Here is a 24,812-nt window from a genome sequence, read left to right on the forward strand (position 1 = left end):
CCTTCACCTGGGGAGGCGCAGAGCGCGCCCCGGGGTCCCCGGAGAAGTTGTCTCCGGCGGGAAGCCTGTCAAACCTCGGGCGGGGTGGGGGCTTAGAACACACACACTGTTTCTCCTGGCCCACGGCGGGCACTGGGGAGCCCAGGCGGGCAGTGGGGAGCCCGCCGCGCNGGGGGTCCCCGTCCGCCGAGGCCCGGCGGGGCGGCGCAGAGACGCTGTACCTGGCAGGCACCCACGTACCTATCATGGTCACTGGGCAGGTGGAGACTGCTAGGCACACTGGCACCCGCCTGGGCGTCCACCCAGTGCGGCTCCAGGGCTAAGTCTTCCGGCGCTCGCCTTCCCTGCGCCCGGCCTTCGGAGTGCGCACGCGCCGGCGGCGCGCAGCCAGGGGCCTTCTGGGAGTCGTAGTTTTACCTCGTAGTTTCTCCTCACCGCGCACCCCTCCCTCCGGCCTTCCGCCGCCAGTCGGGATTCAGGCCCAGGAAACGTACGTCACGCGGGAACCGGGCCATTCGGCCGCAGTGTTGACGCGTCGCTTAGCAACCGGGAGGCTTCCCTTTGGAAGCTTGTTGCAGCTCTCGCAGCGGTCCTTCGCTCTCCCCTCCCCTCCCCTCAATTCCCTTCACCTGGGCGCTGCCAAACATCTGGATCACCCTGGGCACTGCGAGGGGTTGAAGTTCTGCCAGGGTCGCGCCCTGTTACAGCCTTTCCCGACCTCCTCCCATCCGTGAAACCCACTGCTGCTTTTACTACACGTTGTATGAGAACAGGACATTTTCTAGGAAGATGGTGGCAGAGAAAGAGACCCTGAGCTTAAACAAATGCCCAGACAAGATGCCGAAGAGGACCAAGCTGCTGGCACAGCAGCCGCTCCCGGCGCACCAGCCTCACCCCCTGGTTTCTGAGGGCTTCACAGTCAAAGCCATGATGAAAAACTCAGTCGTAAGTGATCTTCCTGCGTTGAATGCACTCGCTCCGAATCAGGGGACACCAGAGTGTAGATGCCGGCCGTCCCCGTGATGGATTCCGAAGCTCTGTCCTGGGCGGTCTGGCAAAAATGGCAATTTGTGTGCAGATGGTGCCCGCCGGAGTGCGGAGGCCCAGGCTAGGCCGGTAGAAGGGTCTCGGGCAAGTGAGGTACTAGACTCATTGATACGCACCTTCCTAATAACTAACGGTTTCTAGACCACCCGAAATTACTCTTAAACTATTTACACGAAAAAGAAAAAAAAAGACCCTCTTTACCTATTTGATTCCGAATCTGGCCCCACTCCTCAGCCAAGGACCTTCTAGAAAGCGAGTTCTTAGAAACCGTAAACTCTTGCAGAATTTGACATGTGCTGATGTACACCCAGCAACGTAAGCTCATTAAATCATCTACAGTAAGAAATCTCATCAGTTCAACCTAAGAAATTTTAGAGTATCCCTACATTTACTCAAACAACCCTCTTACAAAATAATTTCAGCCTGAAAGAGTCCTGATAGGCAATAAGAGTCTGTTTCCATATAGACCTTATAAGTGATAAATTTTAAACAATCCAAGCTTCAGTTCAAGTATTTGTATTACTACAATTCATATTTAATTTCTATAATTTGTGATAGTAAAATTATTCTCAATAGTATTAGGGGAGAAGAAAAGGTTTAAAATTCACACAAGTGAATTAGCTACATGCATGATAGGTTTTAAAAAAAAAGTTTCATATTTGTTAACCAGCTTTAAATTTGGTATGCTAAACCAGGTTTTACTACTGACAGACTAAGCAAGCCCCTGTCTGGGAATGAGGTATTAATAATAAATGCAGCTTTCAAATTTGTGTAATTTACACTCAGGGAGCATCTGACTTATTATATAGCAGCTGATTATGTTAAATGAATAGTGTTGTTTTCCAGTATCACATTATTTCTTTTATATAAATGTTCTAAACCTAATACCTTATTCCTAACCTGCATCCTTAAAATACAGGAATGAAACAGATTACCTCTAGATCCCTAGGTCAGATTGCCATATTAGTACACAAAATGATATTTAGATTATTGTAATGTGTGTCACTTGATTTACAACAGTTAAAATTCGTGAAAATAGACTAACTCCCTGCTTGTTGTAACCTGCAATCTTTTTTGCATGTTTTTCCCCATGACTATAGGTGGTCATGGGAGTCCAGAGGATTCATTTATCAGCAATATAAAATACCATCACCATTCAAGCTAATTATTTGTTTTTTCTTCTACACAGTATTTGCAATTATAATCTTGGTCATTTTTTCAATGTTATATTTTTTCACAGATGTGTAAAAAATTGGTCATATTCTCTTTTTTTTCTAAATTTATATTTATAATCATATTTATTTTTTAACATAGTCTTATACCTAAAGTTATAGTTCCTGGAAAATTAAGTATTTCAGTGTTGCCAAATGTAGTAAATATGTTTACAAAACTAAAATAGCAAAAGAAAAATTGATTACTAAGAAGCCTTCTTTGTAAACCACCTATATGAGCTAAATATCTTCCGATTTTTGTATTTTTAGAGAAAATCTCTTAATGTTATATCTATATTTCCATTAAGAGCTTCAGAACAGGATGGGTCATTCTTTCACTTTATTTAGTGGGAAATTACAATTCACAAATGCAGACATTATCCACACATTCATTCATTCATTCAACCAAAAACTCCATCTCTCTTACTATTTTTTGTCGTGTTGTTAGCTAAGGTAAGAACATTTGGGATCAGCAAAACAAAGTCCCTGTCGTTCGTACTCCAAGGAAAACCAATAATAAAGGCTTGATCAAAGAAAGATGCCTTTTGTACAAATAACTTCAGGGGTGTAGGAAGTAAAACGTTTCCTCTTCATCGCCAGTGTTTACATTTCACCATTGCTGTCTTCAGCAGTGTGAACCTTTTATCATTAAAAACTCGGAACACCCCTTTCTCTTTCTTAAGTTTTATTTCTATTCAGAAAATAATATGTCAGTCTCTAGCTTTTCTTGACTATACGTGCTGTCCAAATGCGGACACCCATATCATTTTTCCAGCTTTGGGGATCACCTTCAATTACCTCTTTCAGAAACGTCCTAAATAAATGAGTCACCATTCCAGTGCTCTTCCACAAAAGACATAAGGAACTGTACCCGCAAAGAGGTCTATGGAGATTCCCCGTGTTTCTTTGAGAATGCATTAGTAACATAAATATATATATACTGGATCATAAACTGATTTGATCAGATGGGCTGTGGAAACAGAAATCCCTATTTAAACTGTCATAGTCTATATATATTAATTAAAAAATTATAAAGTAATAATAAACATAAACGGCTAGTTTTTAAGACCCAATGTCAAGTAAGTTCCTTCCTTCACGTCCCTGAAATTATTGTTGCATTCTGTGTGAAAACAAGCAATGACAAAATTCCTGAAGTCAGAGACTAATATTCAAATTCATCTTGTTATGTGTGCCTAAAAACAGTGGTAGGAGATACAGAATTTCAAGATTTCATGGTCCAGTTTCCCCGTAAAAGCCTTGTTTCATGGAATGTTAGAACCTACAATGAGAAACCAGTAGCTCAGTGTTGTATTGGTTTAATCTCAAATGACAGTAGATGCCTTCCGTGCTAATACCACTTTATCATAAAGCAAGTTAGGATATGCGCCCAAGGTTATGATGATACAGAAGTTGACTTCAACTTAAGCTTTATACTGTAGCTTTCCTTTTCAGTGGACATATGTTTTATGTTCAAAGCTTAGGGGAATGGGGGAAATAATTCTTTAATATTACTTTACTTACATAGAGACTTTTATACTTATCTATCATATATTCTTTCAACACATAGTGGTAATGGTCAATATTTATACGTTATATATTAAGATATTGATTTGGCTGCTTTAACAGAGACCAAATAACAATAGTTTAACTAAGATGGAAGTTGTTTCTGTTACATATAAAAGTCTAAGATTGTTGGGCGCCGCTTGTATATTGCTTTGTATCCTGTAAGACGATGTCCAGGGTCAAGGTGGGATCACCACCACCAGAGTCAAATCCCTACCCTCAAAAAGAAAGAAAGAAGAAGCAGCAATCCTCCTTTTAGAGGGCTGACCTAGGCACCACACCCCACATTCATTCACATCCCACTGGCCAGAATTTGGTCATAGGCCTATATTTTCCCTTTTTACAAAAACCTATGAAAAATGGACCCTTGAAGCAACTCCCAGCCCCCCACTCATCCCATCAGGAAAAGGGGTAAGAAAGTTATATATTTACAAAAGGACATAATCTCCAACACCTGCCTCAGGCATAGACAGAGAAAATTGGGTGAGGAGCATCTATAAGAAGAGGCAGGAGGAAATGGAGAGCAAGCAGCTTCATCAGAAATGCGTGTCCCAGAAGTTACACTCGTCACTTCTCCAATCCGTTGCCAAAACCACATCCAGTTGCAAGAGAGGCTGGGGAATGTAGTCTCTGACTGGTAGCTCTAGTCCAGCTGCAACTTGAGGCATTTTATTACTGTAATAAAGGGAAAATGGATAGTGGCCGTGGACGTGGTGATTAGAAGTGTCCACCACCTTAACTCAGTCAGTTAAGCTTCTGACTCTTGATCTCGGCTCATATGATGATCTCATGGTTTGTGGGTTTGAGGCCTGCCTCAGGCTCTGTGCTGGTAGCTTGCTTGGGATTTTCTCCCTCTCTCTCTGCCCATCCCCCACTCGCGCCCTCTGTCTGTCTCTCTCTCAAAATAAATAAACTAAAAAAAAAAAAGTGTACACCACCAGTGGTAAATATGCTATATTTCTAGTGAAGAAAAGGAAATAAACAAGTTAAAAAATTACAGTACATATAAATACATGCCTGTCCTCGGTACGGCTTAGAAATATTTACTGAGCGCAGTGGAAGTACTTATGATGAAGGGACCTCATCACCTTTTGTCTGGTTTTTTTTTGTTTTTGTTTTTGTTTTTGTTTTTGTTTTTGTTTTTGTTTTACAATATCATGGGAACTGGTGCCTCGTTTCTATCCGCCAATTGGTTGTTTACTTCAAGCATTTATCAGTATTATGACAGTCATCTTTCCAGNAATGATGAAGGGACCTCATCACCTTTTGCCTGGTTTTTTTTGTTTTTGTTTTTGTTTTTGTTTTTGTTTTTGTTTTACAATATCATGGGAACTGGTGCCTCGTTTCCATCCGCCAATTGGTTGTTTACTTCAAGCATTTATCAGTATTATGACAGTCATCTTTCCAGCGCAAAGTTCCCTTCCTATCGCTGCTCGGAGAAAACTATGGTACCTCCACCAGACCAGCAAAGTCCTCTGTGATGTAACCCTATTCCAAGGTTTAATTTCATCTCCTTCTATTCTCATTTCCTTCCACCAAATTAAACCTTAGCTTTTCATTTTTGTGATTTCACTAATACTGTACCCTCGGCTGGAATACCCTCCTTCCTGCATATCTGGACAGGCACCTTCACTCACACATTATGTAACAAAAACTAGTGATCACTGACTGTACTGAATGCTGTTCAGGTGCTGGTAATTGAGCAGTCTAGAAAAAGCAGAACCCATGCGATTGAGGAGCTTTTGTTTTTGTGGACAGCTAAAATGCCACCTGCTTCAAGAAGACTTCTCTAATTCTCCCTCTTTGTCAACCATCATAGAAAATTATCCTCTGCCCTTTGTTTTCTACTGTGTATTATGCTTATTTTGGCTCATGTTTTGTCTTCTGTAAATTTTTTTGAGGGCAGAACCCATGACTAACTAATTTTTTCGTCCTAACCAGCACCTAAGAGTGTACTCACTAAGTATCTGATGGAAGAATGTAAGCAAATCTGCCCTCTTTGTTTCATCTCCCCCCTCTTTCTTGTTGCCCTGATTGTTACATGGCTTTTTTTTTAAAGCACTCTCCCCTAATTTAGGAGCTCAAAAGATCCCTTAAAACTCAGCCAGATCATGACATTTCTTATCTCAAACACTTCAATGGCTCCTCATCTCCAAGTGAAAGTTGAAGTTCTTACCCTCTTGTAAGGTCCTAAGTAATCTGGCCCCTTGGCTTTTTTTTTTTTAATTTTTTTAATGTTTATTCATTTTTGAGACACACACACACACATAATCTCCTTTATCCATTCATCTGTCAATGGACACAAATTGTTTCCATATCTTGGCTATTGTAAATAATGCAGCAATGAACATATGAGTATATATACCTCTTCAAATTATTTTTTAAATTTTTCTTTGGATAAATACCTAGAAATGGAATTGCTGGATCATACTGTAGTTCTAATTTTAATTTTTTGAGAAATCTCCATATTGTTTTCCGCAGTGGCTGCACCAATTTACACTCCCAGCAATAGTTATGAGGGTTTCCGTTTCTTCAGATATTCCCCATACTTCTTATATTTTGTCTTTTCAAGAAGTGCTGATCTGACAGGTGTGAAGTGATCATCTCATTCTAGCTTTGACTTGCATGTCCCTGATGATTACATATTAAGCATAGGACATTAAACAGCTTTTAGTGTTCCTGTTGGCTGTCTATGTATCTTCTTTGAAAATATGTGCATTCAAGTCCTCTGCCCATTTTTTAGTTGGGTTTTGTTATTAGTTTTGATATGAAGTTGCTCAAGTTCTTTATATACTTGAACTACTGATCCTCCTTATTTCATGTATGATTTGCAAATATCTTCTCCTAGTCATAGGTTGCCTTTTCATTTTGTTGATGATTTTCTTTGCTGTACAAAAGCTTCTTAGCTTAATGCAATTCCATTTGTTTACTTTAAAAAATTTTTTTAATGTTTTAAATTTATTTTTGAGAGTCAGAGAGAGACAGCGTGAGCAGGGGAGGGTCAGAGAGAGAGGGAGATACAGAATCTGAAGACAGGCTCCAGGCTCTGAGCTGGCAGTCAGCACAGAGCCCTACGCGGGGCTCGAACCCACAAACTGTGAGATCATGACCTGAGCTGAAGTCCAACGCTTAACCGACTGAGCCACCCAGGCGCCCCTCCATTTGTTTACTTTAGCTTTTGTTGCCTATACCTGAGAAGACTGGTCCAAAAACTATAGGGAAAAACGTATGTCAAAGGGCTTACTGCCTATGTTTTCTTTTAGTGGTTTTATGATTTCAGGTCTTATATTCAAGTCCTTAATCCATTTTGAATTTATTTTTGTGTATGGTATAAGACAGTGGTCCAGTTTCATTCTTTTACATGTACCTGTCCAGTTTTTCCAGCACCATTTATTGAAGAGACTGTATCGTCTCCATTGTATCTCTCTGCCTTATTTGGCCATATGTGTGTTCATTTGTTTCTGGGCTTTCCATTCTATTCCATTAATTTGTGTGTGTGTTTTTGCCAGTAGCATAGTGTTTTGGTTACTGTAGCTTTGTAGTATTGTTTAAATCAGGGAGCATGATACCTCTTGCTTTGTTCTTTCTCATGATTACTTTGGCTATTTGTGATATTTTATGGTTTCATACAAATTTTTGTATTGTTTTTTCTAGTTTTGTGAAAAACTTCCATTGCTATTTTCATGGGTATTGCACTGAATCTATAGATTGCTTTGGATAGTGTGAGCATTTTAACAGTATTCTTCCAATTTATGAATGTAGTGTATCTTTCCATTTATTTGTGTCATCTTCAATTTTTTTTTTCATCAGTGTCTTATAGTTTTCAAAGAATGTGTTTTTCACATTTTTGGTTAAATTTATTCCTGGATATTTTGTTTTATTTTTTTGAAGAGAAGTGCATACATAAGATTCTCTTTTAAAATTTTTTTAAAGTTTATTTAAAGTTTAGAGTGAGCAGGGGAGGGGCAGAGAGGGAGGGAATGAGAGAGAATCCTAGGCAGCTTCTGTGCCAAAACCACGGAGCCCAGTGTGGGGCTTGAACTCACAGACTGTTAAGATTGTGACCCCAGGAAAAACCAAGGGCTGACATCCCAACCAACGGAGCCACTCAGGCACCCCTAGGTATTTTATTCTTTTTGATGCAACTGTATATGGGGCTGTTAATTTCTCTTTTGGATGGCTTACTCTTAGTGTATAAAAACACTACTGAATTCTGTTAATTTTATATCTTGTGACTTTTTTGAGTTCATTTATTGGTTTTAATAGTTTTTTGGTGGAGTCTTTAGGATTTCCTATATATAGTATCATGTTGTCTGCAATTTCTTTTTCCTTATCAATTTAGATGTCTTTTATTTCTTTCTGTTGCCTAATTCCTCTGGCTAGGACTTCCAATAATCTGTTGACTAAAAATGGTGAAAAAATAAAGTGGACAATAAAGTTGTCTTGTTTGAGATCTTAATGGAAAGGCTTTCAGCTTGCCAGCATTGAATATGGTGTTAGCTGTGGGTTTATCATATATATGGCTTCTGATTATGTTGGAGTACATTCCTTCTTTTCTTTGTTGAGAGTTTGTTGTTGTTTTTTTTATCATAAGTGGATGTTGAATTTTGCCAAATTCCTTTCCTGTATCTATTGAAATGACGATATGATTTTTGTTCTTTGATTCTTTTGTTAATGTGTTTTATCGCCATGATTAATTTGCAGATGATCCCACTTCATTGTGGTATATGATCCTTTTAACACATTGCTGCATTCAGTTTGCTAATATTTTGTTGAGGATTTTTGCATCTATATTCACCAGGGATATTGGCCTAAAATTGTCTTTTTTGTGGTGTCTTTCTCTGGTTTTGGTATCAGAGTTATGCTGGTTTTGTAAAATGAGTCTGGAAGGATTCCTTTCTCCTTAATTTTTCTTTAAGTTTTATTTATTTATTTGAGAGAAAGTGAGAGAGCCCACATGAGCAGGGGAGGGGCAGAGAGAGGGGAAATCCCAAGCAGGTTCTGCAATGTCAGTGTAAAGCCCAAGGAGGGGCTCAAACTCACAAACTGTGAGGTCCTTCCTGACCTGAGCCAAAATCAGAAGTCAGGCACTTGAACCTGTCTGGTCCTGGACTTTTTCTTTTTTTTTTTTTTTGAGAGTTTTTGAATTAATTATTCAATCATATTACTTGCTATTAGTCTATTGATATTTTCTAAAATATTTTTCAATGTTTATTTAATTTTGAGAGAGAGAGAGACAGAGCACAAGTGGGGGAGGGGCAGAGAGAGAGGGAGACACGAAATCCAAAGCAGGCTCCCGGCTCTGAGCTGTCAGCACAGAGTCCAAGGTGGGGCTCAAACCCACAAACTGCGAGATCATGACCTGAGCCGAAGTCAGATGCTTAACCGACTGAGCCACCCAGGCGCCCTTGTCTAGTAATATTTTCTATTTCTTCATGATTCAGTCTTGAAAGATTGTATGTTCTAGAAATTTATCTATTTCTTCTAGATTTTCCAATATGTCAGTATAATTCCAATTTATTGTGATTCCTTTGTATTTCTGTCATGTCAATGGTAACTTCTTTTTTGCTTTTGATTTTATTTGGGCCCTCTTTTTTTATTGATGAGTCTGGTTCTAAGTTTATTAATTTTGTCTGTCTTTTCAAAGAACACAGCCATTAGTTTCATTGACCTTTTCTACTGTCCTTTTAGTCTCTATTTATTTCCATTTTGATCTTTATTATTTCCTTTCTTCGACTAACTTACGGCCTTGTCCTTTTTCTGTTTCCTTTAAGTGTAAAAGTTAGGTTATTTGCTATTTTTATTGATTTCTTGAGCTAGTTGTTCTGTGTTGCTGTGAACTTTCCTCTTAGAACTGTTTTTGCTGCATCCCATGGATTTTAGAAAACTGTCTTTCCATTTTCATTTGTCTCAGGGTATTTTGTGATGTCATCTTTGATTTCTTCATGAACCTATTGGTTGCATAACAGCATATTGCTTAGCCTTTGTGTGTGTGTGTGTGTGTGTTTTCCAGTTTTCTTCTTATAATTGATTTCTAGTTTCATACCATTGTGTTCAGAAAAGATGCTCAATATAATTTCAGTCTTCTTAAATGTAATGAGACTGCATTGTGGTGCAACATGCAGTCTGTTCTGAAGACTATTCCATGTACACTTGAAAAGAATGTGTAAAATCTCTAAAACCCCTCCATGATACATCTTAGAAACAGATGAAAACGTCTCATGCCATAGTTCTCAGGTTGCAAATTGGAATCAGCTGGGGGACTTAAAAAATACTGATTCCTCAGCCTCACCCTCCAAGATTCTGATATAATTTTTTTTAATTCTTCTGGGGTTGATTTGGTCTTTAATAACGGTTTAGAACATTTGGGAACATAATATTATTGAAAGATCTCAAAAAACTATTTTCCACATAACTTTTTCTGAAGCCATTTACGAAGCAATGTTCTTTTTCCCACTGATTGTATTATTCTTGTTAGTTCGTTTGTTTTTAATTATACAAAACGCCCAGATATTTTAGAGAAATGTTTAACCAATGTAACACAATTTTAAGTATGTTTAGAAACTTTTGAGGCTCATCTCTCCCATTAATTCAAATCCAAAATGTTGATTTTAATTTTTATCTTTCTACCAGTTTAATCTTCCTGAGAAGATTTTAGTAATATGCAAAATTGAGTATAGAAAATAATCAAATAGGCATGTTGGGGCACCCGGGTGGCCCAGTCATTTAAGCATCCAGCTCTTGGTTTCAGCTTAGTTCATGATCTCACAGTTAGTGGGTTCAAGCTTGGAATTCTCTCTCTCTCTCTCTCTCTCTCTCTCTGCTCCTCTCCTGGCTGCTCTCCCTCTCTCATAAATAAGCATTTTAGAAATAAATAAAATAGGCATGTATTTATCTGGATTTAATAAATAACAGTGTTTTGTTATAACATCATATTTTTAAAATAAATTCATGACCTTATATAAAAATAAACAAAACCTTACTAGAAAAACTACATCCTCCTTCCTTTTGCATCTTTTTGTTCTTCCAGACAGTATATATANTATATAATTAAAGTTTAAGAAGTCTTCTTCAGGTTACCTTTATACCTGGGCTAGTCTGTTACAGTACATATTTCTCTAATGCCTTTTAGCTCATATTCAATTCACAAACAGGGGAGTGATGTCAGTATAAGTAGGAGATTCGTATATGTTTTTCTCCATGTTGTTAATATTTTATGCCACCAAGTAAGAGCAGCTGAGTGACAAGTATACAAGCACAACTGAAGACAGCATAACAGCAGAGTAATACGACATGATGCACACAGTATTACTCCTCCTGTTCCATTTGCACACCTGTCCTTAGAAGTGTTGAAGTGTTATTCTACTTTGTAAATCTTTACAGCACCTCCTGTCATCATTTTCTTTAAAAGAATAGCCCTATATTTACTGCAGTATTTCATTTCCAAAGTTTAAGAATTAACGGTGCTAATAACTTTTCATTAGAATGATTACTAAATGCTCTGGTTACAAAGTTGCATTGATTTTTATTGGCTTTTAAAAATTATGTTTCCCATACACCTTATTATTTCCAGTGAGTGATTTTGCAGAACCGGTAGGTTTTTAGGAATGCATGTCCTGTGATGGCAGGAACACTTGGAGGAAAGTGTTGACCTTCTGTATCATATTCCCATTGCATGAATAAGCCAGTGTGTTTATTCGTTCATTTATTGAGGGACTGTTAGGTTTCTGCATTACAGTACTAATTATTCTGTAGGGTTTCTTGTGCATCTGTGGCAAAGTTCACCTGATGTGGATTGCTGAATAATGACGTGTAACTTCAACTTTAATAGAGTTTGTCAATTTTCTTTCCGGAGCAATATATGCATATTTATATTGTGAGCAGCAGCTAATGAGAACTCTTGTTTCCTGAAGCCTAGTCATCATTTGGTGGTATCAGACAAAACTGTACTAATCCTAGGGGTATGAAATGTTACCTTGTTTTAATTTTGCATTTCCCTGATAAATAGTCATATTTTTTTCATAGTTTTTTAATCAGATAAGTTTCATCCTCTGTGATGTGCCTATTACTAGTGTTTGCCCATTTTTCTGTTGGGTTGTCCTTTTCTTATTACTGTATAGATATTCTTTATAGTCGTATACTCTGGACATGAATATTTTCTGGATATGGACTCAAGATATTTTCTCCTAGTTTGTGACCTGTGTTTATAAATCTGTTTTTCTTTGATGCATAGAAATTTTACGTTTAATTTTAAGTAATTATAGTTACCAAATTCTCTTTTTATGATTTGTATATTTCCTGACTAGTTTCAGAAATGTTTTTTTAATCCTGATATGTTAACTTTTCTTGACTATGTTTTCTTCTTATGATGTTCCACAGATTATTAATTATTCAGTCACTAATTCATTTTTTAAGATGAGAGGTAAGGCTTTAATTTGGTCTGTTTCATATGGAGAGCCACCCATTCAGTACCTTTTATAAATAGTAGCTGTGGACCGTCTATTCCTTTTTATTGGTCAATTTATCTACCTTTGAGCCAGTGTCATAGTGTATTAATTATTGTAGCTTTATGAATCTTGACATTTGGTAAGGTGAGTTTCACCAATTTGTTACCATCCTCTTTGGCATTCTTGATCTCTTACCATCTATAGGGATTTTAGGATAAGTTGTCAAGTTTCATGAAAATCTCTTTTTGGGATTTTGATTACAATTGTATTGAAAGCATAGGATACCTGGAGGACAAAGGCAATCTATTCTTAATTTGCTAAGGTTTATTTAAAATATGATTATTGAATTTTATCAAAGATATGTTCTGTATCTTTTGAAGTGATCATAAGGGTTTTCATAACTCTTTTATTCTTAATTTAATGTTAATTATATGCATAGATGATATTTAATGTTACATAATCCTTACATTATTGTGTGTGATTTAATCATTATGTGTTTAGTTTTTAAAAATGCTTTTAGTCATTATTATCTCTTTTGCTTCAGGGAGCAAAGTTTTTCCCAGTGACCCACCAAGATCCTGTATCTAATCACCCCAAACTAAGTATTAATGTTAAGGTGGGATCTTAGTCCGCTCTAGCTGCTGTGACAAATTACCATAGACTGGGTGGCTTAAACAACAGAAATTTATTTCTCTGAGTTCTGGTGCCTGAGAAGTCCAAGATCAAGGTGCTGGCCAATTCAGTTCCTGGGCAGGGCTTCCTTCCTGGTTTGCAGACAGCATTATTCATGGCTGTGTCCTCATACCCTTTCCTTACTCAGTGCAAGCAAACAGAGAGACTCTCTTACTCTTCATCGAAAACTGCTAATTCTAGGGCACCTGAGTGCCTCAGTTGGTTGAGTGTCCAACTTCAGCTAAGGTCATGATCTCTCAGTTCGTGGGTTCAAGCCCCGCAAAGGGCTCTGTGCTGACAGCTCAGGGCCTCAAGGCTGCTTGAGACTCTGTGTTTCCCCCTCTCTCTGTCCCTCCTCCACTTGTACACTCTTTCTCTCTCTCAAAAATAAACATTAAAAAAAAAATTTTAACTGCTAATTCCATCCCAAAGGCCCTACCTACCCTCATGATCTCATCTACCCTAATTACCTCCCAAAGGCCTGAGCTCCAAAAACTGTCTCCTTGAGGTTAGGGCTTCAACATACACATTTTGAAGGACACAAATATTCAATTCATAACAAGTGGGGAGATGGGATTGCAGAGTTTCGCTCCTCTTTGGGGACCGAAGAAGTCGCCCATCTTCCTGAAATTCTTTGCTGCTAGGACAAAATGATGTTTCTGTAAACTAAAGCTAGAATTTTCCTTAGGAAAAAAAACTAAATATGTATACTATACTTGCATTCTACAAAAAATAATTAGATTTAATACTTTTCTTTTAATAATATGTTCCTGAACAATTATTATAGTTACAAAAGGGAAAAATTCTTATGTAGTTTTAAGAAAATATCTAAAAAAGGAAAAAGAAAATAAATAAACTCTCTTTCACTAGAGTTAATCACTCTTGAATTATTCTTAAAAAGCATGTCTGCATCCATTTCATGTAAGATTGGAGCCATATCATTCATACATAATGTATTTTAAGTATTGGTACCTGCCATTATATTGTCATTGCTACTTTACTAATTGTTTTGATTTTATTTACTAATGATTTGTTTGGCTTTTTGTTTCTGTCTTCATATACTATCTCCTGAATTTATGTATAAATTCTTCTGGTTTTGAGAATAGACTTCTTATTTCTACTCTTACATAGTATTTTCTTTCTCTTATTTCCCCTTATTATTTTTTTTTACTGAGGTTTTGTTGGAATATTTGACTTTTTTTTAAATAAACGTCTTTCTTTTTAATACCCTTATTTTTATTTCTTCATTTTTTAATGTTTATGTTTTTAGTTTTGAGAGACAGAGTGTGCGTGGGAGAGGGGCAGAGAGAGAAGGAAACACAGAATCCAAAGCAGGCTCCAGGCTCTGAGCTGTCAGCAGAGCCCAAAGTGAGGCTCAACCCCACAAACCGCAAGATTATGACCTGAGTGAAAGTCAGATGCTTAACCGACTAAGCCATCCAGGTGCCCTGATACCTTTATTTTTAATAGACATTATTATTCTTATTATTAAAAGGTATGTAATTGTATTTTTGTTTTACTTTCATATGATTGTTTCTTGTTTCTTCTGAGGAATTGTTTTTCCCGTTGGTTGGGGCCTTATGATCATGTTTTGATAATGATTCTTTTTAATAGGTTTGTTGCTTGATGGCTATGTAATTTGGTTTCTATAGTTTTAGTTGCTTAGAATTTATTAAAGTTATCTTTTTGGCCTAGAGTGGGATCATTTTCTAGAAATGTTCTTTGGAAACTCAAAAAAAAATTTTTTTGGTCCATAGCTATTCTGGATTGTTAATTGCAGATAACTTATTTTAGTTGCAAATTATTACAGAAACCATCTATGTAAACATTTTTTTTTTACTATTTACTAATATAAACCATGAATAATAATGATTAAGTCTCTCTTAAACAAATCTGGAGTAGGCAGATAAGGTTTGGTATTTCCTCCTGTCTTTTTTCTACATCCATATTTAATAGTCGATAAAACAGTAATTTCTCCTGGTTTATCTAAATGGGAGATTTAAAAACACAGCTAATTGCTAAAAATCCACTTATTAAATATTCATGGCTCTTGTGATTTTTGTAAGTCAAGAATGCAAAAGAATACAAGTTACAAACAAGAATTACAAAACAATGGGAAAACTACATCAAGATGTGTTCTTTTGCTTCTCTTTAACCTTACCAGGGAATTATCATATTCCTGTTTTAGGAGTCGTGAAAATAACCTGATGATAGCTAACAATCTTTACTCAAACTTACATATAGGACCCAGAATTCTAGAGCTTGTCTATAGTAGCTCATTTATTTTATTTTCTGGAAAAAAACATATTTATATTTTCAATGCATATATTTCATATTCCATGCCCTTAACATGAAAATTTTGAAAGAGAATTCAGGAAGACCTATTGATTTTGCTTCTGCCTATTAAGAACTGACTTAAAGGGGCAGCTGGATGGCTCAGCTGGTTAGCATCCAATTTTGCTTCAGTTCATGATCTCAGGGTTCGTGACTTTGGGCCCTTTGCCGGGCTCTGTGCTGACAGTGTGGAGCCTGCTTGGGATTCTCTCTCTCTCTCTGCCCCTTCCATACACTCTCTTGCTCTCTTGCTCTCTCTTAAAAACAAAATCATCTGCCACTTAGGGGGGTTGTGCAGACACATCATTGATCAGACAGTGATCTAGTGTTGGTGAGAAGCACACCAAGGTATAATACATAAGGTGACCACTGATTTTGTCAGAGCTAAAGAGTAAGGCAAGAGAAGTTTGGGTTTGATTTTTAGCCCCCCAGAACTGAAATTCTAAAGCATCTGTAAAGTAATTAAGTTAGTCTGTGGTAGAGAAGTGTTATGTTCACAGAGAGATTATTTTTAAGCTTCCCATAAACATGTAAGAGTCATAGACTAAGAAAAATTTATGAATTTTATTACTTACCAAAGTCACTGCCATTTAGGAGAAAGCATGTGAATTTATTATATTATAAAGAGTAATTGTGCTGTATAAATAATAATTTATACTTTGGAATTATCCTCCAAAACCAATTCAAGTTAAAGTCATCAATGTAGCATAGGTTAGAGAAAGTAAGACTAGAAAAATATGATTATATAATAAATGCCAAATAAAATAATGAGTAAAAGATAAATCATAGCTAACTACCTTCTTTTCTGGTTTTTACTTAGAAGAGAATCCATGGAGAAATATATTTTACAGATTATCTATCCTAAATTAAAGTAGCTATGAATAAATAGTCCCTGAGACAGACGGTAAATCCTTTACCAAATCTACTGTGCTTTATATTAAGAAAAGTTATTTTACATGATAAAACTGTAACTTTATTTCAGAATTAAGCAGATGACACACTTAAATACTTTCATGTAAACATAAAGCAGTTTTGAATTTAAAAAATCATATTTAAATATGTTTTAGAATTTATATAATGAGGGGTGCCTGTTGTGGCTCAGTCGGTTAAGCATCCGTCTTTGGCTCAGGTCATGATCTCACAGCTCGTGGGTTCCAGCCCCACTTTGGGCTTTGTGCTGACAGCTCAGAGCCTGTAGCCTGGTTCAGATTCTGTGTTCCCCTCTCTCTCTGACCCTCCCCTGCTCACTCTCTCTCTCTCTCTCTCTCTTAGAAATAAATAAAAAACATTAAAAATGTTTGAAAAAAAGAATTTATATAATGATTATTGAAACAGAACAACAAATTGTATGAAATAAATATTAGCAATTTTAGGTAGTAATGAGGCAAGCCTTTGTGTATGATTTACATTCCTATGATATTTCTTGAATAAATGATATATTATACTTACTCATGATGATACTAGATTATACACACATTCATAGGGGCTTACATATATAAAATTATCTTCTGTCACTATTAGGAGTAAATAAAGAAAATATTTTAGAAGTTCATCAAATATAGCTTTTATAATATAAAGTATGAAGTATATATGGCCAATGTCTTATAATTCTTTGTCTCTGTGTCCCCTCAACTCTTTGCACAGTGTTAGACATTGAGAAGGCTCCTTAGACATTGAGGAGGCTCAGTTGTATTTCTTGATTGTTTAATTCTAACTTATTTTGTAAAAGTAATTCATTCAACCATGAGTGTCCATCTACAGCGGTTATACATTTCTTTCAATTCATCACATAGAAAAAAGTATAGGTGATTGATTGATTAAGAACTTCCTTATGGATAGAAGACCCTTCTCTATATCATATTTGTCCTTCTATTTATGTAAGTAGAAGATAATTGGATTGATATAAAACTTGTCAACATTTGATACTTGGGTAGGAACCATAGGAACCGTGTTTTAGATGGGGACCTATGAAACCAAAGCAAGCAAACAGCTTGGGAGGGTCTCAAAGGCATGAATCAGCACCAGTGTCTGAGGTATACTGGACACGATTGAAGCACCTCCAATGACTTACATAGTACAAACACCAGGTTTACCCAGCGCTCATGCTGTAACACAAACCCAACCAGAGTGAGCTTGAGATACGAGACCTGGGAGACAGTGGAGGAAAACGCGTGAATCTAAACCTGTCACAAAGTTCACAGGGTTCCAGTCAAAAAGATTAGTAACAAGAGGAAGAGGCTTCAAGGGACATAGGAGGCTGTTTGTAAGCCAAAGATATCAAAAAACCTCTAGTGTCCTGTTAAGAGAAGCACCGGGTAATATCACCCTCTGGGAAGGGTGGGGAACATTCTAGAGGGCTCTAGCATTTTTAGAGCCCAAAAAGTTATATCTTCTGCCAGGCTTCTGTTGACAAGTTGAACTTGTTTCAACTGATTGTTCTGTAATATAAGTAGTTCAATTTGTTAATGTCACTCTGTTTTGTAATAGATCTTACCTGTATCCCTGGTCAGTTACCCACAAATAAGTGATATTTGTCTCTAAGGAAAATGAATTGGAGCAGATCTGCTGTAATTCATTAAAATATTGGAAAATGAACTCAGAACATATTTGCAGTTTGTCATGGAGGACCCATATCATCTCCTTTTCACCATCAATGGCTTTTCAAAGTGCGAGTGTGATAAGTGCACAGGTTGTGGCTTATCAGGCTTGATCAGAACCCACCCTGTGCCTGTTCCCCACCCCCAGGCCCCCATTCTTTCAGTTGTACCACTTGTAATTATTTCTTATTTTAAATCTGTAAATAATATGCTTGTTTTACTAACCTTTCTAAATGAGCATCATTGAGGTACCAAGAGTAAACTATGTACATTAAAGTAGAGAACTGGGTAAGTTTTGGCATACACATACAGTTGTAAAGCCACCACATCAATCAAAATAATGAACATATCCCAAGTTTCCATATTTCCTTGTGCCCCTTGGTAATCCCTCTCACACTCCTTGCCTCATCTCTAGTCAACCAGTGACCTGCTTTCCATCACTACAGAGGAGTTTGCATTTTCTAGATTTTCATATAAATGGAATTACACAGACTATATTCCATTTCTTTCCTGTTTTTTTTTTCAGTTCACATAATTATTTTGAGATACCTCCCTGTTGTTCTTGTGTCAATACTTCATTCCTTTTTATTGCTAGCAGTATTCCACTTGTATGAATGTAGCACGTGTGTTCGACCACTCACTGTTGGTGGACGTTTAAGTTGCTTCCAGTTTGTGGTTGTTAAAAACAGCTGCTATGAACATTGGTGAACAAGTCTGTGTATGGATCTGACTTTATCTCTCTTGGTTAAATACCTAAGAGGGGACTAGTTGCACCAGCTGGGAAGAGGGTGAGAGAGTCAAAACCACATCATGTCAGCCCTCCCCCCAGCTGGTTCGAAGTTAGTAATGGCAATGACAGGTTCATCCTTGTCATTTCTGAGATATTCAAAAGATCCCACAGAGGCTGAGGGTTGATCTTGTAGGTCAGTAATATGTAGAATAAAAGAAAAAAATTATTGTTCTTATTTTAATAAGCATAAACTATCACTGTGTACAGCACCATTACTGTAATCTGAAAACATCCATCACTGATTTATATATGGCATTAAACATAGTTATTATATGAGCTTATTGAAGTATTATCAATTAGATTATGAAAACAGTATAATTTTCTCCATTAAATATATTTATGTCTACATTCATTTTTTTCATTGTAGGTTACCCAACATATACTAATGTTTAGAATTTCTTATTAAAAGCCATGATAGTTTGTACTTTAACATTTTACTTCATTTGTTGAGATTTATTTGTTCCCTCCATAAAACTCAATTTTATGTTGCCTTCATTTATTTTCTTTCAGAGATGTCTTGGGAATCCTTCACATTTTATAAGGAACCATGAATTTATTTCAGCCTAGGGCCAACAGCTAGCTTTCATGTTGACCTAGATGCATATATGCAATTTAGTCAGTGAGTTTTGAAAATTTGAGCGATAGTACATTAAACTAGAATAATGAGCCAATAAAAATTTTTATAGCACTTAGAAAAATTATTTCTCAGACATTTGCACTATCACTTTACTCATTAAAATTAGTCTAGTATCATAAGGTAGACCGTGTATGTATTCCCAAGGCTTGAAAAAAATCAACAGATCTTTTCTGGTGATCAGATGAGTTGACCTGAGTACATGATAATGAATTCTTGTTTGTGGAAAGCTAGACCAGCCATTTGTAACTAGATTATCCATCTTTAAATAATGGAGTAAAACGTTTGGAAAATCATATAATGTTTATAATGCTCCTCACATGTTAAATGCTATATATGCTTGGTCAATTAAAATTGTTATCTTCATATAGTCCTTGCCAGTGTGTACCATTGGGTTTAAACTTGCAAAGTCTCCAATTCGTCATCAGCAGATGGAAAAACTACTACAGCTTCAAAGGGTCTTCCTGGAAATTAAATGAAACATTACAGTGAATCATAGGCACATGTTCAGAAGGATGGAAGTCAAATGTAGCAAGTGCTCAAGGGACAGTGGTTTTATATTTTTCACAAATCTGCTAACATGTAATTGGCCTGTCCTATAAACTAGACCTTAAAGGGTTTTATAGGATTCTAATCTCCCTAATGCGTTAGCCACTTGCGGTAGTGAGTTATGTGCTCAGGAAGGGACATTAATGCTTACGACTCACTAAGGCCCTGTTTCCTGTTTGCCTAATCACTTCATTGGCCTTTACCTTGTTTTACAAATGTACTTAATTCAATAAGGAAAAATGCTTCTCCTGAAGTTGTTAGAGTGGTGAAAGGTGTTTCCAAGCTAAATACTTCATATTATTTGGGGATGATGTGTATGATTCAAGCAATTTTTTAATATTTTGTTGGTTTGTTTTTTTACTTTTGAAGGAAGCAGTTTAAAATAATGTTATATCTAACTATGTAGTTATTTCTGTTTTCCATTATGCTTAATGAGAATGACTTATGTTTTAAGTAAATAATAAACATCTGAGAAGGAAAAATTCATGTTTAAGTATTTTAGATTCCAATTTGGCAACTAAATACATTAATCTAAACACATAGAGATTGTGGAGATAATTCATGTTCCCATTAGTCATTTAGACATTGGGGTGTAAATGTTACTTGTTTCTTCAATTCAGTTCAGCTGCTATAATTAAATGATATTATTCATCCAGCAGCAGTCCTGAAATCTTTTCTTGCAAAACACAGTAAAGAAAAAAAAGTTTTCTATAAAGTGTGGTTTACCTTCAGTTAGAAATTTTTCTTTTAAGTTTTTAGTCCTTTTCTTAATTGTGACTAGGAAATAGAGCCTCTCAGATCAGCGATAAAGGCTAATTTCAAATTTTCTCTAAATCTACAGATATGCTCTTCATTTTCCTTAGTCTGGGCTTAAATTGCTCTGCTTGCATTTGTAATCAGAAATTGATTGGGTTGCTGTGGAAACTGGAAAAATGTGTTGCTCGTTGAAGACAAAATGCAGAAGTACTGTTATCATAATTGTCTGTCATCCTAAATGCCTATCAGTCTGAACAGTACACTGATAAAGTGTTCAAACTCCAACCCTAAAATGCTTCTCTTCAGAATACTGCTTTGTGGTCAGTATTAATCCTCTAGATTGATTTTTGTAACAACTACCTCTGTTACATATTTAATTTGCTTCCACATTGAACTTCTTTTGTTACACAAAATGAAATTAGTTTCCATTTTTTTCATACTTATAAGGCACATCATGGGAAAAAAAACATGAAACACAGTAAAATATTATTTACGCAGAAGTCAATCATCTGAAACATTTCAACTGCTAATCATGAAGACATAAAATAAGCGCAAAAAATCAGTTGAAGAAAGAATTTTTAACATCAGGTAATAAAGAGCAAGAGACTGTATCTTTAGCAATGAGTTCTTAAAGCAGTGCGTTTAAGAAATGCAACATAGGTGAAAAGTATATATATATATATATAGCAGTTTTCATATACTGTATATCCTGATGCACAGTTAAAATTGCTTTGACATATTAGATTTGTTGATAAATTAAGCAGAGGAGGGAAACATTTGTCTAGATATATGTACCATATTTTATACTTTTTATTTAAAAATCAGAAGGGCATATACTTAAAAATATTTCAATCCATTTCTCCCTTATGGAAGCAGACAGATATCTGTGTGTTTTACAGAGATATTTTATGCATTTTAAGCACATGTGTATGTATGCATTCATTATTGTCAGATTTCTTACTTTGAGCAACTCTGAGGGTTATGATATTATAGTTTTATTTTGCCTTTTTCTCATTATAATCAGGTTAAGCAACTCTTCATTTGTCTATTGGCCACTTTGTAAAGTGCCCATTGTTTTGCTTGCCCATTTTTCTATTAGTTGCCTTTGTTGTTGTTGTTTTATTACTGACTTGTGAGCACTCTATACACTATAGATCTTCAGATCTTTTATTGGCTGTATGTTTTGTAAATCTCTCTTCTTCTCTGGCTTGTCTTTTCACTCAATAGAGTCTTCAGATAAACTTATTAATTTTAATGTTGTCAAATTTATCAATCTTTTTTTTTTTTTACAATTAGTATCTTTTTGTATTGATTAAGAAGTCATTCCCTATCCTGAGGCTATAAAAATACCCATTGGGTGGCTCAGTCAGTTAAGCAACTGACTCTTGATTTCTGCTGAGGTCATGATCTTACAGTTCATGAGTTCAAGCCCCACATCAGGCTCTGTGCTGACAGTGCGGAGCCTGCTTGAGATTCTCTCTCCCTCTTTCTCTGCCCTTCCTGTACTCATTGGGGGAAATAAATAAATAAACTTTAAAAATACCCTTTTTACATTAAATGAATACTTTAAAAATACCCCTTTTACATTATATAAATAAACTAAATAAATAAATAAAATTAAAAATACCCTTTTTACATTTAGATCTACAGTCCACCTGGAATTCATTTTTGAGTAAACCGTGAGTTAGGATCATGTTTCATTTTGTCAGTCTGTGTATCTGATTGAGCAAGCACTGTTTTTTGAAAATGCCACCATTCCCCAAGGCTTCACAGTATGGCCTTTATCACAGATTATTTGTATAGATTTCTGGACTCACTGTTCTGTTTTACTGTCTTTTGTAACTTTACGTGGTATTTTGTTACCTGGAAAAGTAAGTCTTCCAAACTTTTTTCTTCTTCAGGAGTAACTTAGATAGTTCTAGGCCTTTTCATTTCCATATAAATTTTTAAATTACCATGTAAGATTTGCCAAGTTACTAAAAAGGAGTTACATCTTTATTGGGATTGCAGTGATATGCATCTGTCAGTGGTGAGACTTAGCATCTTTATTATATTGAACCTTCTAAACCACAAACATGGTGTATCACTATAATTATTGAGGTCTCTGTTAATTTCTCTCTATAAAGTTTTATAATATTCTCTATAAGGGTCTTGCATATAATTCTTGATATTTATTCCTTCATACATTTTTGTGCTAATGCATATAGTCTGGTTACTCAGATTTTTTTCTGATTTTGACGTACAAAATTATTTTTTAATATAGGAAACTTGTGAAATTTACCTATTAATTTTAATGCACATCTTGACATTTTGGATCTTTGGCATACATACGCTATCAAATGTGAGTAAAAATTTTGTATCTTCTTTTCCAGTCCATATAACATTTTTTTCTTTATCTTACTGAATGGGGTTGGTCTCCTGCTTCATTGTTAAATAGATAAATAATAGTGGGCATCCAATTTTACTTTGGATGACCTTTACAAGATTAATGCAATGTTCCTCTATTTCCAATATACCTAAAGTTTATATCTTACATGTTGCTTTTGTAAGTTTATATCTATTGAGATGATCAATTTGGTTTGCTAACATTTTGTGTTTGAATTTTATATTCATGTTCACAAATGATACAGACCTATTATTTTCCATTTCACACTACTCTTTTTGTATATACCTGTATATATTGTGAAAAATTAAAAAAAAACCCTGCATTTGAACATTAAAAGGCATGTAAGTAAAACATACAGTTCAATATATAAATATGACATGTTTACTATGTATAAATGAGACAGTAAGATACGGTGGCTTTATTTGTTTTGTTTTGAGAGAGAGAGAGAATATGTGGGAGAGAGGGGCAGTGGGAGAATGGGAGAATCTTAAACAGACTCCACACTTAGTGCAAAGCCTGATGCAAGACTCAATCCCACCTGGGATCATGACCTGAACCGAAATCAAGAGTCAGGCACTCAGCCAGCCAGGTACCCACAAAGTACTCTAGTTTTATTTTTATTTTTCTCAACAAACAGCTGTGTACTATTTTGCAAATCATTATTTTCCTTGATCTTGTACCTTCTTTGTAAAATTAGGCATTTAAAATGTATTATTTGTAAAGCCTCTTCCAGCTCTGTGTTCCTGTGTTATGCAAACAGTTGATGCTTGTGCATGACTCTGAATATACATAAGCATATGTTAAGTTCATGTCTTTTCTCTTGACTATAGCGTATTTTCTGCCTATGTGTAGGATTTTAAAATCAATTTCTATCTGATCTTGAGTGGCTTAGTTTTAGCTCAAAACTAATTTTCACATGACTACTTAGTTCATTATTGATGATACAGAGCCATAGGCATGTGCACTATACTACAATCATTTTAATAACACAGACAGCAGAGTCAATCTGACTGGCTTGGAAATCTGAGCTATCCTATATGTTAAGTGCTGTTTTTCTCTCTCTCCCAGTTTTTTCACATATAAAAGATGATGATAAGACTATATGTTTCATAAGGATATGAGGACAAAATAAGTAAGACATTCAGAACACTAAGACCACTGCTTACATAACATGTTTGCTATTTTTATTAGTATACATATCTATACCATGACTTGATAATAAGCTATTATTAGCCTTAACAAATAAAAATGATCATTTTTGTATAAAATTTATAAATCTGTTTCAAGAATATTTTTAAAAGAAAAATAGTATAAATTAAGCATGAGTAGTATTGACATGTCTTTTTTTTTAATGCTTTATTTATTTCTAAGAGAGAGAGAGAGAGAGACAGCGTGAGCAGGGGAGGGTCAGAGAGAGAGGGAGTCACAGACTGAAACAGGCTCCAGGCTCTGAGCTGGCAGTCAGCACAGAGCCCGACGCGGGGCTCGAACCCACGAACCGTGAGATCATGACCTAAGCGAAAGTCGGACGCTTAACCGACTAAGCCACCCAGGCTCCCCTCACATGTCTTTCAATCAAAAGATAACAATGCTTTTGACCTGACATGTAGAAAAAGGCTAAGCTTTAGGGAAGTTCTTCTCTTTTTGGTGTTAAAATAAAAGCCTTTGTGTTTCTAGCCATTGAAGAAAACTTGGGCTACTTCTTCATAAATTGACATGGAATTTCCTTTATTATATGAATAGAATGGGTAGAGGAACACTCGTTGAATAAGGAAAAATAGCTCCCTAGAATACAAAAATACTCAGATGATTTCCACTGATTACAA

General features: G+C 36.0%; 2 protein-coding genes across 6 annotated transcripts in view; one reads left to right on the forward strand and one right to left on the reverse strand.

Annotated features, from left to right (window-relative positions):
- Positions 1 to 458, reverse strand: part of PRKN (parkin RBR E3 ubiquitin protein ligase) — a 1,321,737-nt gene extending 1,321,279 nt beyond the window's left edge. For both annotated transcript variants that reach the window (XM_077755151.1, XM_077755149.1), the window contains exon 1: positions 241 to 458. In XM_077755151.1, the coding sequence (XP_077611277.1) occupies positions 241 to 247 (7 nt within the window). In that variant the 5' untranslated portion in view covers positions 248 to 458. The remainder of the gene's footprint in view (positions 1 to 240) is intronic.
- An 8-nt stretch (positions 459 to 466) lies between these two features.
- PACRG (parkin coregulated) overlaps positions 467 to 24,812 on the forward strand; it is a 489,876-nt gene continuing 465,530 nt past the window's right edge. The window contains exon 1 of one of the 4 annotated variants that reach the window (XM_077755154.1): positions 467 to 945. In XM_077755154.1, coding sequence (XP_077611280.1) covers positions 790 to 945 — 156 coding nt within the window. In that variant the 5' untranslated portion in view covers positions 467 to 789. The remainder of the gene's footprint in view (positions 946 to 24,812) is intronic. The other 3 variants (XM_077755153.1, XM_077755155.1, XM_077755152.1) reach the window with 3 other exon arrangements.

This window comes from Crocuta crocuta, unplaced genomic scaffold, assembly GCF_008692635.1.
Source record: "Crocuta crocuta isolate KB4526 unplaced genomic scaffold, BGI_CrCroc_1.0 scaffold11, whole genome shotgun sequence".
NCBI classification, from domain to species: Eukaryota; Metazoa; Chordata; class Mammalia; order Carnivora; family Hyaenidae; genus Crocuta; species Crocuta crocuta.